At 44.3% G+C, this 15,161-nt stretch overlaps 1 protein-coding gene across 1 annotated transcript in view; it reads right to left on the minus strand.

Moving 5' to 3' along the window:
• The window catches only part of RALGPS2 (Ral GEF with PH domain and SH3 binding motif 2), a 2,773,917-nt gene that overhangs the window by 733,345 nt on the left and 2,025,411 nt on the right, over window positions 1–15,161 (minus strand). The window contains exon 12 of the mRNA XM_044085226.1: window positions 9,443–9,493. Coding sequence (XP_043941161.1) covers window positions 9,443–9,493 — 51 coding nt within the window. The remainder of the gene's footprint in view (window positions 1–9,442; window positions 9,494–15,161) is intronic.

The following is a 15,161-nucleotide window of genomic DNA, read 5'->3' on the forward strand; positions in this document are numbered from 1 at the left end:
ATAAGATGTTTGTTATATCGTATACACACCAGTATGAGGAGGTAGCCATCAATGAAAAAAAACATTGCTCATCAGAGAAATGACATTATGCTTGATGAACTATTTTTTAACAAAACAAATTACTTTTTTGGATCTGGACTTGTTGAGAGTTACATACCCCAGCACCCCAACCATTTTTGGCATCCCCAAAACTCAAAAGAACATTTCTGACCATCATTTGAGACCAACAGTAGATCCCAAAGCCTCTAAAACTTTCCACTTTGCCAAATATGTGGAGACACATGCAAAAGGAATTTTAACTAGATACAGACACCTATACAAGGACTCCAGGGAATTTTTGTTCAGGGTATCCAATCAAATGTATTAAGACAACTTATTTGTTACTATAGATGTTTGTGATTGATTTTCAGTCATTCCACATGTGGATGGCTTGAATTATTCTATGACTTTTTATGTGACAATTCAGGTCTTTATCAAACAAGATCCTTACCATTAGAACTTTAATGGAGATGGTTTTAGAGAATAATTTCACAGTACTTGAAAATCAACTGTTTCGGAAAAAGAAAGGGGTAGCAATGTGGGCTGCATGTGCCCCTGTGTTAGCCAATATGGTACTAGATCAATGGAAGAACCAAGTAGTGTTCAACTCTGAGTTTGCCAGTTGCTGGTCATTATACGGTCGTTTTTTTGGACGACATAATATTTTGGACCAATGGTAGAGAGACGCTTGATCAGTTCTTCCACTACTTGAATGCTAGTATCAGCTTTTTGAAATTTATAATAAAAGTTAAGGAAAAAGTCCATTATTTGGACATTACTATGTGTAAGAATAGATTACAAAAGAGGTTTGATTTGAGTTTGCATAGAAAACATACCTACTCTAACTCCCTAATCCATTTTGACAGCTGCCACCCTTCACATCAAAAGAAATCATGAGTAAAGAGGGTCAATGTGTGAGGATGGCCCATATGGTGAGCTGTGACAATAAGTTATATGATGAATGTTCTATATTAAGAGCGATGTTAGAAAACAGAAGATATTCTGTCACATTTCTAGATAATATTTTTAATGAGGTAAAAAGGAAGAGAAAAGATGGGAAGCGATGTGGGATTGACTGAGATAACTACTCGCCCCATTCAGAGGGAATGTAATGATTTTCAGAGATCTTATACCATATAACATGCATTTTCAGGGTATTTGGAATATCATTAATCATAACTGAAACATTTTTAGGGCTGATACAGATTGTATCAGAAGGGCTGCACATGAAACTGCCATTGTATATAAGCAGCATCTGTGTTTTAAAACCATTACTGACTGTGGTGGTGGTGGTGGTGCTGCGGTAGCGTTGTCGCCTCATAGCAAGATGTTGTCCCGTTCGATTCTCAGCTAGAGCGTCTTCTGTGTAGAGGCATACGTGAATGGGGCGTGCCTTCGTTGAAGGTTGTGCATCAGGGCTGGTAACCCGGTATGTAAAAATCCACTACCAATCATTAGCGGACCGGAGCTCCGTGTGGCGATCCCTAACCGGGAAAAGCCAAAAGACACAAACTGAGAGGGCCACTAGTGGAGTGCCAAACTGGACACATAAGTAAATGTGGTCAATGTAGTCGGTCCAAATTTATTTTAGAAGGAACAGCACAGAGTTGGGGGTACTACTGAACTAAGGTATAAATTTAACTGTCAGAGCACGGGGTTAATGTATCTTGTCAAATTTCAAGAATGCAATGTTTTTACATTGGCAAGACAGGAACAAAGTTTAGGAAAAGAATTATCAACATCAATATGACACTGCAAAAGGCGACGACAGGAATGTCTTGGCAAAATATATTAAAGGTTTCCCCATGCATAGTTTTAAATATATGGCTACTGACAAAGTTGATCTTGGACAGACGGATGGGGCCACTGCACTTGTATCTGGAATACAAGGAGTTAAAATGGCAACAGAAGTGTAATGCTGCTGTGCCCCTGGGACTTAAAACCGTTTCTATTAGTTGTGTATTAAAACTGAAGGCTGAATTACCTCTATGAAAGTGGGGCAACAAAACGTGGCTTGACATCCATAAAAATAGTGGTGAAAAAAGTAGTTAAATGATAGTTGTTGATTATCTTAGGTCTCTCGATATGGTTACTCCAAAGGGAGTTTTGTGTGTTTTTGTGCGTTTTAAAATTCTTTGTGTGTGAAGAATGCATTTTTATATAGTATACATTTATATTTATTTTATATTTGTTTACTGGGAAAATCCGACTGCACACACATCCTTTTTCAACAGAGGCCCGGGGAGAAAAGCTCCACGCAAAACATGTAGTACAAGAATATACAGAAGTATGTTAAACAGTAATTACATGATAATGTCAGACAGTAGACAGGTGATATACAATGAATAAAGAAAGGCTTAAACTGCATAATCATTTCAGTCTTAGTAGATCTAGTCAAAGCAGGTTTCCTATGAATACTGCTGTTTACAAACATTGTTTGTTTGTGTCTTTCGGCTTTTCCCAGTTAGGGGTCGCCACAGCGTAACTCCGGTCCGCTAATGATTGGCAGTAGATTTTTACGTACTGGCTTGCCGGGCCTAACGCATAACCTTCAATGAAGGAACTCCCATTCACGCATGTCGCTACACAGAAGACGCTTTAACTGAGAATCGAACGGGCAACGTCTGTGAGGCGACAACGCTACTGCAGCACCACCACCACAGTTTAAATATACATATTTACATTTAGATGCACATTTGTGTGGTTGTGGGTTTCCGAACCAGTTTACAAACATTAAACATACATTATTCATATTTACATTTAGAAGCACATTTGTGTGTGGTTGTGGGTTTCGGAACCCGTTTACAAACATTAAACATACATTATTCATATTTACATTTAGATGCACATTTGTGTGGTTGTGGGTTTCCGAACCAGTTTGCAAACATTAGACATACATATTTCATATTTACATTTAGATGCACATTTGTGTGGTTGCGGGTTTCGAACACATTACAAACATTATGTCTTTTTCTTCTTCATTCATTATTGGTGGTATGAGAAAAAGTTTAAAGGGTTAATTGGAAGTCAATTAGTGAAATCATGCGATGTATTTTAAATGGATTTAAGGCAAGGGTTTTGTGCATTTTATTTGTTCAGAAGTCAAGACATAGTATTGACGAAAGCACTTAACCTAAAATGGAAGTGGTTATTGGACATGTTCACATGTTCGTTTTTATTTTTTTTATTTTCAGGTTTTAAAGTTGTTAGTTTTGGCTGTTTTGTGGTTGACCAATAGAGAAAGCCTGGTTATTAAAAGAATATACCATTTACTTGCAACCGTTTCTGTTTTTTTTTTTAAAGATACAACTAAGCATACACTTAGATTTCCCGGTTTTAATCCAAGCATGATTTTCCAACAGGCTGCTAAATGTATAGCCATTCTTTGTTTAAATATGCAAGGACAGCTGTTTTCTCCTATATTTTTACTGCACCATATTTTACCTTGTGCTCTTTGACTCACTATTTTTAAAAGTGCTACGGACCAGATTATGATTTCTTATCAAAGAGACCCCCTAATGGTAGACTTCCCTTTATAGCTCTTAAAAACTTCAATTTGATGCTTTCTGCTTTTGCACAAGTTATCACTTTAAAGTAACATAAGGTGGGGTGCCAGACAATATTTGGTAAGGTGGATCCTGAGTGTTCAAGTCTGCCAGTTGCCTTGTTACCTGTGAATTATCCTAGTCTGAAACAGAACTAAAGCCAATCTTCCATCTTCAGCTATATGCAAAGGGTTCTGTCTGGTCATCTTAAACAGATTTCAGTTACCAGAAGAACCCTGGTCCCCTGAAACCACACCATTTTATAATGGCAATTCCACTGCACTTGTACGATATTGACCTAGCCTATAATATGGAGATCTGGCTGGAGGAAAACTTTACTCCTTATCAAGCAACTACAGTGCCCCTTGGGTCTTCATAACAATCCCTAAAATGGGCATGATCAGTGGTGGTGTACAGATTTGATCAATGCTGCATCAGAACTGCATTAGGTCTTTAACACCTCATGGAAACATGACTAAGGAAATAACATTTATCCAGTAAAACGTGAGCAAGCAAGCTGAAAGGGATTCTGCTTCTCATCTCTCTGACAAAAGCACAGCCCAAATATAGAACTTGCCAGTAAAAAACTTATTCAAGGTTCCAAAGGAAAATTTTATTTTTTTATTTATTTTACAATTGTTGACCGGGCTAGTCTAGCTGGATACATGTCCATTTTCAGTACAGGCCCAGGGAGATAAGCTCCAAACAATTCAAATTAATTTCACATCTAAAAAGTACATATTTATAATGCAAATACATTCACAGTAAAGGAGAAAAAAAAAACTATAAGTGGTCACACATTAATAAAGTATAAAAATGCAAAATATTCTACTAGACTTAGTACAAATACTAATGCAGTTACAATTAAACATTCAGAAAGAATAATAGCTAAAATGTACAATATAAATGTAGATAAAAAGAAAGTAAAAAGAAGTTGCAGTTAAGTAATACATCTAGTAGTAAAACATGTCACTTTTTTGAGAATACAGTAATAAGTAAGACTATGATGGAGAAGTAGATCAGTAGTTGTTACGATTAAATTATTGCAGAGATGAGAAGGTAAGGTTGAATCAAGTAGCAAGAGCTAGTTGGGTCAGTAAGGTTTAGTGCATGATTGAGAAAGACAAAAACACAGTAGCTGATGAATAGTATTAGAACGGACCTGAACTAGAAACTGGTGTTGGGTGACTAAGAAAATAAAGAGGAACAGAAACATTCAAAGTAGAAAAAATTAGAAGTTATGTACTCACCATAACGTTCCATCTGAGTAGGTGACTTCATTCGGATGCAACCTGTGGGTATCGGATCCGACCTCGGATCCGAGCCGGCAATTCAAAAGCTTAGGCTCCGAGCTCCTAGCTCCTCCCTCTTACCCATAACCCCTTGCCAAGCCCTGACTGACCTCAGATTGAGTTTGCCTCAAAATACTGACAACAGTACACTAAAACAGCATAAATACTCGCTCTATAAAGGTCAGGGGATGGAGGGATAGTTGCATCCGAATGAAGTCACCTACTCAGATGGAAGCGTTATGGTGAGTACATAACTTCTAAATCTGAAGTAGGCAGACTTCATTGTCTGCAACCTGTGGGACAGAGTCCCTAGCTACCTGAATCTTGGGGCCGTCATGGAAGGATGTTCGAGCACCGCTGAGCCAAAGGATGCTCTTCCTCTAGAAACAACATCCACCTTGTAATGAGAAATAAAAGTATGAGGCGAGGCCCAAGTAGCTGCCGCGCAGATATCATCCAATGATACACGGGACTTAAAGGTGGCTGACGTGGAAACTGCCCTAGTAGAATGAGCCGTAACCCTCTGAGGAGCAGGTCTACCTGAAGTGTCATATGCCTGCAGAATACAATTAGCAATCCACTTAGATAGTGTGACTTTAGATACTGCTTTACCCAGAGCAAATTTAGCAAAGGAGACGAACAGCTGATCTGATTTCCTGTGGCCAGCTGTTCTGTTAATATAAAAACGTAATTGTCTATGAACATCCAAGGAATGCAATTTGTATTCTCCTTTGTTTGAGTACTTGGGAAAAACACAGGTAAATTGATTGACTGGTTAATATTGATTCAGAAGAGACCTTCGGAAGAAAAGAAGGATTGGTCCTGAGGCACACCCTATCAGGGAAGAAAGAAAGGTAAGGCGGTTTGACACAGAGCCTGAAGCTCAGACACTCTTCTGGCTGAAGTGATAGCTACCAGGAAGGCAGTCTTCCAGGAAAGGTACTTTAAAATCAGTAGAAGCTGCAGGCTCGAAGGGAGGAGCAGTAAGGACTTGCAGAACTAAAGACAAGTCCCAGGGTGGTACAACCTCCTTGACTGGAGGCCTCAACAAAAACTCCTTTGAGAAATGTTTTGCATAATTCGCCATCATAAGGGGAGCTGTGTCATGACCAATGTGATAATGCGAGATAGCTGCCAATTGTACCTTAATCGTGGAAGAACTAGCCCCTTGATGAAAGAGGTCTGTTAGAAAATCCAGCACCGCTGACATAGGTGCCGAGAAAGGATCCAAAGTTCTCTGTACTGCCCATATAGAGAATCTCTTCCATTTACTCCGATAAACCTGCCTGGTGGAAGGTTTATGAGCTGCCACTAAAATGGCCTTGACCGGTGATGAGATACCGGGAGTCCTAATTAAGGATGGAACTGGAGCAGCCAAGCTGTCAACTTCAGGGTCCAGATTGGGAACTGACATTCCCAGAGGGTGAGAGATGAGATCCAAATTGGATCCAGAATCCATGGTGGATTGATTTTGTGAGACCATACGAAGGGGAACCAAAGTTGTCGAGGCCAGAATGGGGCAATGAGAATCATTCTGCTCCCCAAACTGTTGGCTTTCTGCAGAAGCCTCTGCATCAGAGGAAGTGGAGGGTAGGCATAAAGGAGACCGAGGCCAAGCATGCACCAGAGCATCTCGAACTCCCCTGGTGGGGAAGCAGAGCGAAGAAATTGTCGCATTTGGCGTTTGAGGGAGAGGCAAAAGATCGCAACAGGGTTGCCCCAAACGGCAAAAATCTTCTTCGCTACTTGAGGATTGAGAGACCACTCGTGTGGAGAAAGGATGGTGCGACTGAGCTTGTCCGCAAGGATGTTGGACTTTCCCGGAATGTGCGTTGCTACCAGAAAGCGTTTGGTGGAAATTGTCCATTCCCAGACTCTCATGGCCTCTCGACAAAGGGGGTAAGACCTGGTTCCTCCCTGTTTGTTGATATACCAGACTACCGACATGTTGTCTGTCTGAATCGCAATAGTCCCTGAAGGAAGAACGTGGTGAAGTGCTTGCAACGCTAGGAGCACCGCCCTCATTTCCAGGACATTTATATGCAATGACGTCTCTGTGGGATTCCACGTGCCTTGGACAATCTTTCCGCAGAATGCCCCCACCCGAGGCAAGAAGCGTCCATGGTCACTGTGGCTCGGGAAATGCAGCGCAAAAGGTCTCCTGCCAGGAGCTCTGGAGAAAGAAGCCACCAAAGCAGGGAGTCCCTGCACGCTCTGCTGACCGCAATCGGAGCGTTTAGAAGAACAAAGAGGGACCACTGAACCTGAAGGGTCCATTGAAGAACCCGCATGCGTGCGGGCATGAATGAGAACCGTATTAGCCGCCGCCATAGAACCTAGTGCCCTCAGGACCAAGCTGCAGTTGGAGATGGTTGCAGGATCGCTGTCACATGACACTTCAGGCTGGCAATACGGTCTGGGGTGAGGAAGGCTCGCATTGATCTGGTGTTTAGTCTTCCTCCTATGAAATCTATAACTTGTGTGGGTGCAGTAAAGATTTCTCCCAGTTGATCGTGATGCCCAGCCTTGGGGCTAGTTGAAGAAAGTAATCCCTGGCTGAGCACAGAAGATGCCTTGATGATGCCGTCAGGAGCCAGTCGTCCAGGTGCGGAAAGACCTGTAATCCCTGGAGCCTCAGGTGGGCCGCTACCACCGCTAACACCTTGGTGAACACCCTGGGGCTGAGGTGAGACCAAAGGGGAGGACCCTGAACTGATAATGACTGGCTCCCAGCCGAAGCGAAGAAACCTCCTGGATCGTCTGTCCATCCGAATGTGGTAGTACGCGTCCTTGAGGTCTATGGAGCACATCCAGTCGTTCTCCCTCAAGAGGGGAAGTATAGATTGGAGGGTGACCATCCGAACTTTTGCTTGGTTACTGACAGGTTCAGCTGGGAAAGGTCTAAGATTGGTCTTAAGTCCCCGTCTTCTTTGGCACCAAAAGAACCTGGAGTAAAACCCTAATCCGTTTGATCTCGGGACGCTGGATAGCTCTTTTTCTAGCAGCTGTTCGATTGATAGCTGCCGCCTCCCTTTGGTCGGGTGGAACATCTGGGAGGCTGCGAGATTTGGGAACCTTGAATAGGGGAATTGAATATCCTCTGGATATGACTCGAAGCACCCAACTGTCTGTTGTTATGGACTCCCAAGAAGTCAGGTGCCTCGAAAACCGCCCCCCGACTGCCTCCAGAGACGGACAGCCGGGCAACCCTTCAGGGCTGCTGCGTGGGTCTATCAGAGAAAGGTTCGCTGGACCCAAAGTTGCCAGGAGCCCCCCTGCCTCTAACACGACGACCTCCCCGTCCTCCTCTGCCACGGAAGGACTGGTTGTCCGGAGCAGGTTGGGACTGCTGCGACTTCCGGAACCACATCTTCTTCTGTCCCTTTTGGTTCTTAGAGAAGGACCTCTGGGGAGCTGAGAAGCGGACTCCGATGGCAAACAGAGTCTTCCCGTCCTTTTCGCTCTGGACTAATGTCTCGCGAACAGTCTTGCCAAACAAGGCAGAACCATCGAAGGGGGCATTCGCGGTCGCCTTGAAGGGCTCTGCAAAATCACAATGGCGGAGCCAGGCCTGTCACCTCATGACTAGGCCTGCTCCGCTGGCTCTAGCGACTCCCTCAGTAGCATGAGAAAGTAGCGCATAGATGTATTGAAACTGATCTGAGAGTGGCCATTCGGTGGAGTAAACCTGTTTATCCTCACCGAGATGGACTCGGGGAGATGCAGCGTATTCTTTAATCAGATCCCACTGCATCCTAATGACATGTGCCATGTAGTTCAGCTCTCAAGGAGAAGGTTGCTGAACTAAAACTCGCTTCCCAATGCGATCCATCGAAGGGACTCCTTGCCCGGAGGATGCATGGAGGGACTCTCCTGGGCCAATTCCCTCTTCGTGGCTGCAGCCATCATCATGGCATCTACTGGGGACCCTTACTCCAGTGGGTGCGGTCCGACGGAGGGAAAGAATGCGTCCGGCGCTTAGGGATAGGCTCAATGGTGTCCGGATCCTTCCACGCCCTGATGGAAATAAGATCCACCAGGGGTCAGCAGGAGGGGACACCCAAGAGGTAGAAGGGCCCGCCTCGAATGCCTCCAAGAACACAGACTCGTCCAAGAAGCCTTGGGGCAGACCACCCCCCGATCCTTAACATCTCCATGATGTCTCCAAATGAGACGCCCTCAGGGGTGACCTAGGGGAGCCTTCCCTTCATCCAAGTCTGTGTCTTCAGTGACGGACTCAGGGGAGTCCATGTGCCTCCTCTTGCACTTACGCTTCGAGGTACTTCATCGGGGCTGTCCGAGGAGTACTCTTCAGCCGTTGGATGTTCCAAGGGAACCACTTGGGACATCGAGGCGGGCTGTCCCTGGGACCGGCTGGTGAGGGCCTGGCCCAACTGCAATGGAGTGCGGGATGGAGCCGTGGCAGGGACAGGGGGTCCGGATGTCCTCGACAGTGCCCTTTGCACTACGCCGAAAGCAGAGGGGGAGCCAGCTTCTGTAAGCGCCGAGAGCCGACGCCCACTCGGATCAGACGACGGATCGGAGTCGGAGCGAAACCGACGGAACCGAGAGCCCGGTGTGCTCTCACCTGGACGGAGCCGAAGACACACCAGCTCCCTCGATCCGAGGCTCGGCCCTCGGCTCCGAGAGGTCGGATCCGAAGTACCCGAAGCACTCAAGGGATGGGACGGTTCCGAGGTGCGCCGACCCATCGGATCCGACCCACCCCCGGATCCAAATCTGCCCGGCGCCGACAGCTCCGAACCCGTGGTATGGGTCGGAGAAGGAGCCAAGGGGCGAAAGGGGTCAAGCCCTCCCGGTTGGGGGCTAGGAGCACTTCCATTTGCATTTGGGCCTGGATGAATTTCCTCATCATCCGGTCCATATCAGCTTCACTCATTGAAAATGTTGATCTAGTGGAGGCCACCGAGCGGACCTAGAGAGCCGCCGAGACCTCCTAGAAGGGTTAGCCTCCTCCTCCTCGGGTCCAGGAGAGAACCGAGGGAGTGGAGCCGAGGAGGAGGAAAGCTAGAAGGCACAGGGAGGCCCGCTTAGATGGAGGAGCCGAACTGGAAGTTTCAGCTCTTCGCTTGTGGTGCCTCTCCCTGCGTCTCTCCTTCTGTCTTTCCCTAGAGGATTCCTTCCCCTCCGGCAACTTAGAGGGAGGTTGAGTCCCAGCCGGAGGGGAGAACCCACAGCAACAGGTTGCTGAGTGGAAGGGCAGAGGCGGCGGTATCTGGAGGTAAAGACCCGCCAGCACCAACTTCGACCTCCGCTCCTCAAAGCCGGGGTTGAACCCTGCACAAATGGTACAACCAGATGACAGGTGTTCAACCCCAAGATGACGAGTGTGGCCATCCGCTGGGGACAGCTTATGGCCACACTCGTATTCGAGAACACAGCCTTATGGGCTTCAGACATCACAACCCTAAGGCCTAACACAAAACACACACAAACAAACTACGCAAAACCCGAGAAAATTAAATAAAAGAGAGAGGAAAGCCTAAACACACTCAACACTAACTATATCAAGAACGAAAATAAAGATTTTTAAAACTTTTTCTGTCAAAAAATAGTTTCTTATCTTCACCAACGCCAGGAGCTCTGGAATTCCGTAGCTACTTGAAAAGCGGCAAACGAAATCTGAGGTCAGTCAGGGCTTGGCAAGGGGTTATGGGTAAGAGGGAGGAGCTAGGAGCTCGGAGCCTAAGCTTTTGAATTGCCGGCTCGGATCCGAGGTCGGATCCGATACCCACAGGTTGCAGACGAATGAAGTCTGCCTTCTTCAGATGTACAGTTTTGTACCTACCATAAATGTAGATGTTCGAGGATCCACATTGCTGCAGTCATAACCTGTGGGTAGTCCGCTGTCCTCGGTCGGCCCGAATACCAAAGAGTTAGGCTGGCATCGTTCATGGTCGGCCGGTGCTGATGTCAGTACGTAGTAGTACTTAAGCGCATGACCGACACCATATCCTCAGTCTTTCTTGCCCCAGATGTCAGAAGACCTTAAAAAGGAAAGGCCAGAGCCAAAATAGTAAATACCCAACAACCCCAAGTGAGAAAATAACAATTATCCCAAAGGGAAAAAACAGCAACCCCAAACTATAGAGGGGAAGGAGGGGGGGGGGAGAATAGGACTGCAGCAATGTGGATCCTCGAACATCTACATTTATGGTAGGTACAAAACTGTACTATGTTCTCCGTCTCACATTGCTGCAGTCATAACCTGTGGGTAGAATCCCAAAGCAAAGGAAAAGGGAGGCTGGCAAACTAAAAAGCATTAGGAGCTGCTAACATGCCCTGTAAAACTGCAGTGGCAAACCCAGCCCTAGACTTGGAATAAAGAGGGAGATGGTAATGCTTAGTAAAAGTGTGCACTGAACTCCAAGTAGCTGCCTCCAAAATATCCTTAGTAGCTACCCCTCAAAAGGCAGTAGATGCTGCAGTAGCCCTAGTGGAATGAGGTCTGATCCCAGCAGGAACATTCTTCCCATGATGAGAATAACAAAAGCAATACAATGACCAATCCACTTAGAAATAGTTTGCTTTGAAACAGCTTTCCTTTAGAAGACAGAGCAAAAGAAATAAATAACTGTTGAGTCTGCCTGAACTCTTTAGTTCTGCCCAAATGATAACGTAGCTGCCTGTGAATGTCCAAAGAATGCAAAACTTTTCCCCCTTATTTTGGGGATCAGCATAAAAAGTAGGCAAATGAATAGACTGGTTCAAGGCCACATTAGAAATCACTTTAGGCATAAAAGTAGGGTTAGTATGCAAAGACACCCTATCCTTATGGAATACCAGGAAAGGTTCAACTGCCATGAGTGCCTGCAATTCAGAGACCCTCCTAGCAGAGGTAATGGCCAACAAAAAAGCAGTTTTCCAAGACAAAACTTCAGCTCAGACGTAGCTGCAGGTTCGAAAGGAGGTAAAGTAAGCTTCTCCAACACAAAATTGAGATCCCAGGAAGGAGTAGGAACTCTACGTGGGGGTCTTATATTTTTTGCCCCTCTAAGAAATTGCTTAAACAAAGGATGAGAAAATAAAGGAGGGTCACAATCATAGTGAGCAGAAATGGCTGCAGCATGAACCTTCACAGAGGAGAATGACAAACCCTTGTCCAGTAATTCAGTAAGGTACTGTAGCGTAAAACTCAAATTAGGTACTGAGACATCAAAGCCCTTTGCTGTGCTCCAAAGAAAAAATCTCCTCCATTTATCAGCATAAACTTTTCTAGTACTGGGCTGCCTGGCTTCCAAAATGACATCTAAAACCTGTTGAGGAAGCTGAGACCCCACAGGCTCTAAAACAGAATACGCCAGGCTGTTAGATGCAGGGACTGCACCCTGACATTGAGCAAATGATTGCTTGACTGAGACAACAAATGAGTTCCAACTGAAAGATAGAGCATCCACTTTCCAAGCTTTTGGGTGAAACATCTTTGTGCAAAATTTTGGCAGTTGGAAATTTAGTGGAGAAGCGAACAGATCTATGTCTGGAGTTCCCCAAGCCACTGTCAACTGTTGGAATACGTGAGGATCCAATTTCCACTTGTGGGGATCCACAATTTGTCTGCTCAATACATCTGCTAGGGAGTTCTGTGCTCCTGGCAGAAACCGTGCTTGAAGAGTGATGTGCAAACTCAGAGCAGTCTCCCACAATATCATTGCTTGTCTGCAAAGAGGGTAAGAATGGGTTCCCCCCTGCTTGTTGATGTACCACATGACTGTTGTGTTGTCTGTTCGAATCAACACCTGTCCTGGTTGAAGTAGGTCCTTGAAGGCCATCAGGGCAAATTGGACTGCTAACATCTCCTTCATGTTGATGTGCAAATGTTGTAGTCTGGGAGGCCACGTGTCTTGAATCCATTTCCCATTGAAGTGTGCTCCCCAAGCCAAGTCCGAGGCATCCGTCGTTATGATCTGACTCGCCTCTGGTCGGGTCACAGAGAGTCCCTTGTTTAGGTGACATTCCTTAGCCCACCACAAGAATTCCTTCTGGATGTAAGGTATTATCCGAATGACAGTGTCCAAATCGTGGCAGTGTTGAGTCCATACAGTTTTGAGATACCATTGTAGCTTCCTCATATGCAGTTTGGCATTGGGAAGTACTAGAATGCAAGATGCCATGAACCCCAAGGCTTGAAGGACTGACTGTGCAGTCAGCCTGGACAGTACTGATAACTGCTGGAAGTACAGGTGAAGAGTTCTTTGTTTGTCCGGGGTCAGAAAAGCCATCTGAGAAGCTGTATTCAGTCTCACACACAGAAAGTACATGTCCTGAGAGGGTACTAGACTGGACTTTATTTCGTTCACAGAATACCCTAGGCACCTTAAAACTGCCATTACATACTGCAGATGTTGAAGTAACTTGTCTTTGTTTTGAGCAAGAATCAGGCAATCGTCCAGATAAGGATAAATTTGTATTCCCCTCTGTCTGAAGAAAGCTATTACAGGAGCCAGAACTTTTGTGAACACCCTGGGCGCAGGATGAGGGTACACACACTATACAAGAAGGCTGTGAGTATTTGCACACTATACAAGAAGGCTGCGAGTGTATGCAGGATGAGGGTACACACACTATACAAGAAGGCTGTGAGTATATGCACACTATACAAGAAGGCTGCGACTGTATGCAGGATCAGGGTATACACCTTGAACTTAGAAAAGAGAACATAGATCACACGAAAAATGATTAGCTTTCTATGAACCAGTGACTTGAAACTGTTCAAAGAAAAGTACTGGACTACTAAAATAGATTGTGTGGCTAAGGATGTACCTATCTTACCTAGGAACACTGTACTCTTGGGTAAAGAGGAGGAAAACCAAGAATAAAAAGTATTCCTAAGCTGAAGTTAGTCTACAGTCCAAGTAGAAGCACTCAAAAGCTTGCATAAATATCAAACGAGGAGATCTGCATGCATAGGCCTGCTGACAATGTTTGAAGCAGGTGCGAGTGTGCACATGTAAATCAAAGTGTATAACTAGCAGTACATTAGACACGCAAAGGATTACCAAAGTCAAGACTGACTGAAGCACAGAGGTCATAATGCATACGATCATTGAAGAAATGTCATAAATGGACGTCACAACACAAGGAGGTAGATCACTGACTTGGCAGGAATGAGTTCTTGCATATAAATCAGAAAAATAGGTCACATTATGTCCTAGCAACTGACGGAATAAGAAATGTGAAGACCGCTGAATGGCTATAGCAGGTGAGTATGACATGGGGTTTAGGGAAGTTACTGCACATACCACCCTCATGGAACTGCTTTTATGGTTGATAGGATGACGTCCTCGCAGGGAATATAAATACATGCATACAAATAAGATTAATGGACACACACAAAATGGCTTCAAATGCTACACCTCATAGTTCCTCTTCTAAAGATAGATATCCTCCTTTCCTATACCTCTCAACCTGGAAACATCAAAAATCTGGACAAAGGCCCATGAAAAATAAGTACAACTGGCAAAAAATCTGGATGCTGATTAACATAAAATTTACATACACAATTATGTAAACCCTGCCCACCTCCAATGGAATTATACCAACATTCAAACACAAACGGAAGAACAATAGACTTTTATATACATTAACATTTGAACTTGTATAAAACTAAAAATGCAATTTTCTTTTATAAAAATAAAATTAACTGCTACACAAAGATTAAATAAAATATAACCAGAGAGCAATACTATTTTAATTCTATTAACATTTGGATTTGTATGAAACTTTGAACTTATATAAAACTAAAGCACATTCTATACAACTATGTTCCCAGTCAGTCACTGTGATCCACTGAACAAAAGCTCCTGTGTCTACAAACCTAACAAATCTGCTGTGCACCATTTGCACTCGTACAAAGTTGTTTAGGCCTGGATCCTTAACTTTATCCATCAACTCTATATAACCCCTTCCCCTCCCATCATTCAAGACTGCTCTGAAAGACTTACTAGCTAAAATCTGGCTTTATTTTTTCTCAAAACTGGGATAAATTATATTTGTAAATCTGAACAAGTACCTTTTCATTCATCATACCTCCTTCCTTACTCTCCCTTCTTCACTTACTTCCTTACTATCAAATTCTCTTCCTTGACTTTCTCTCTAAATATAGCTCCATAAAACTCCATTGAAACTACCGGAATGAAATATAATGATACAAAAATATCAGCACTATAAGATGGTGCTTTATGATCCTCATGCTTCACTGACATTGAAATCTTTTATTTCTTTACTTCCAAATTGACCTCTACCTTAAAGTGAAAGTCTTGAAAAC

This window comes from Protopterus annectens, chromosome 10.part0, assembly GCF_019279795.1.
Source record: "Protopterus annectens isolate FY-2018-M chromosome 10.part0, PAN1.0, whole genome shotgun sequence".
In the NCBI taxonomy this organism is placed as follows: Eukaryota; Metazoa; Chordata; order Ceratodontiformes; family Protopteridae; genus Protopterus; species Protopterus annectens.